General features: G+C 33.8%; 1 protein-coding gene across 1 annotated transcript; it reads right to left on the minus strand.

Moving 5' to 3' along the window:
* Positions 1-282: 282 nt before the first annotated feature.
* On the minus strand, positions 283-1,197 carry LOC123302451. The gene is made up of 2 exons (XM_044885354.1): positions 867-1,197; positions 283-308 (listed from the first exon to the last, which is right to left on the minus strand). Exons 1-2 carry the CDS (start codon positions 1,195-1,197, stop codon positions 283-285), a joined length of 357 nt encoding a protein of 118 aa, XP_044741289.1.
* Between the last annotated feature and the right edge of the window lie 821 nt (positions 1,198-2,018).

Raw genomic sequence — 2,018 nt, forward strand, 5'->3', positions numbered from 1 at the left:
AGAAATTCGTTACAATGCACATGAGTTAGAAATGCTAGCAGTGATCAATGCTCTCGATAAGTTTAAGGATTTCTTACTCGATCGTAAATTTACCCTTCAGACCGATTGCAGTTCTCTCCTTTGGTTATTCAACTCTCCGGCCAGATTCAATAAACTCTCGCGTTGGATCCTTAAAATTTCCAGATTTGATTTCACGCCCGAACATATTAAGGGCCAACACAATAATATGGCCGATTTTCTCTCCAAACTCTATGAATCACAGGATGTAAACTGTACTCATGTTCAACAGAGCGACGATGTTGCTGACGCTAAATTTGTAAAAATGAAAGCTAAACATAGTGACGATCCCGGAAACGTTTCTATTATAAATAAAATCAAAATTTCTTTAGATCAACCTAATGGTGTAAAGCCTAGTGAACCTAATGAAAGTGAAAACTTACGAACAAATAACGTAAATTCAATTAATTCTCTCAACGTTTTGAGTAAATCCAATTTCGACTTTTTATCCATAAAAAACGAACAGCGAAACTCGCCCGAGTGCGAAATCATATATCGGAACATACGATCCCAGATGGATGTCTTTAATTTTTGCATAAAGGACGGTTTGCTTTTCAAATTCGTGGGTAAAAATAAACTGAGAAGAGTTGTATTACCAGACACTTTGCTGAATTATGTTTTGAAGTACTTCCACGACTCCAAGTACTCAACACATAATTCGGTAATAAAAACTTTTCGTGAAATTAGTAAAATTTTTTACCATAAAAACCTTTATGCAAAGGTTAGAGACTACGTAAGATCTTGCGAAGTTTGTCAAACAATTAGACCGTACACACGGAATGATAAAATCCAATTATCCAGTACAGTACCTGACGCAATTTTTAAAATCTTGTACGTTGACTTTATTGGTCCCATTATTCGATCTCCTGAGGGATTTAAATACATATTTTCTGTTTTAGATGGTTTCAGCAAATACGCTTTCGCTTTCCCATGTCGAAGCCAAACTGCGGATGTTGCCATATCACTAATGCAGAAGATATTCCTGGAAAATGGATATTGTATTACCGTAGTATCAGACAATGGTCCAGCATTTTCATCGATTAAATGGAAAACATTTTTACTTAATAATGGTATTAGGGCAGCATATTCTTCACCATACTCACCAGGAAGTAATGCCGCTGAAACTCTAAATAAAGCCATCAAATATAACTTAGGATGCGTGCTAAAGGAATATTCGCAACAACACAAAAATTGGAGCAAATTCCTTAGTTTTACGTTGTTCAATTACAATAATTCTTATAAAACAACTATAAAAACCACTCCTGCTGAAGCATATTTCGGTCGTAAATTAAATACACCATTCATTTTAATCAACGAACTGACCGATATATTAACAAGCGATAGAAAACCATCACAACAACAGATCGAAAACGCTTTAAAGATTACACATCAAAAACGTGTTTCTAAAACATTAAACAGACTTTCAGTATCCAAGTACAAAGTTGGCCAATTAGTTATGGTTAAGAATCTTGTACCTAATACAAATACCAATACCTCATAAAAATTTGCTGCGAAATATACTGGACCTTTCAAGATCATCAAATTTTCGTCTCCAACATCAGTTAGACTAAAAACTTCACGAAATGTCAAAAACAAAACAACAATTGGAGCCTCCATCTACAATGAGTTGGTCGCATCCGTAGAACCTTCGGTTTCATCATACTAACTTTCATTCTAGTTTCACTTTGCTATATTTTAGGTAATTTCCTCGTTATTGTAAGCTATTCGCTTTTTTTTTGCCCCCTCGATTGATAATCAATTTTTTTTAAATTATAATTGATAATCAATTTTGAAATTGTACAAAAACTAGTAATTTTTCTTTTGTTAAGTTTGATAGTTCTAAAAACAACAAGAGGTCACTGTTATTTAAAAAAAAAATAAAAAAGGATACTTCCTACCTAAAGTTCTTTAAGAACGACTTCACTTCAGTTTCTACACTCAGTCAGTCGACACATTTACTT

This window comes from Chrysoperla carnea, chromosome X, assembly GCF_905475395.1.
Source record: "Chrysoperla carnea chromosome X, inChrCarn1.1, whole genome shotgun sequence".
Classification (NCBI taxonomy): Eukaryota; Metazoa; Arthropoda; class Insecta; order Neuroptera; family Chrysopidae; genus Chrysoperla; species Chrysoperla carnea.

Coding starts and splice junctions, on each gene's coding strand:
- LOC123302451 (XM_044885354.1), bottom strand. CDS start 1,197: ATGGCTTTATTTAGAGTTTCAGCGGCATTACTTCCTGGTGAGTATGGT. Junction 309..866: donor GATTTTAAAAATTGCGTCAG/GTACTGTACTGG, acceptor TTACAAATTTAG/CGTCAGCAACATCGTCGCTC.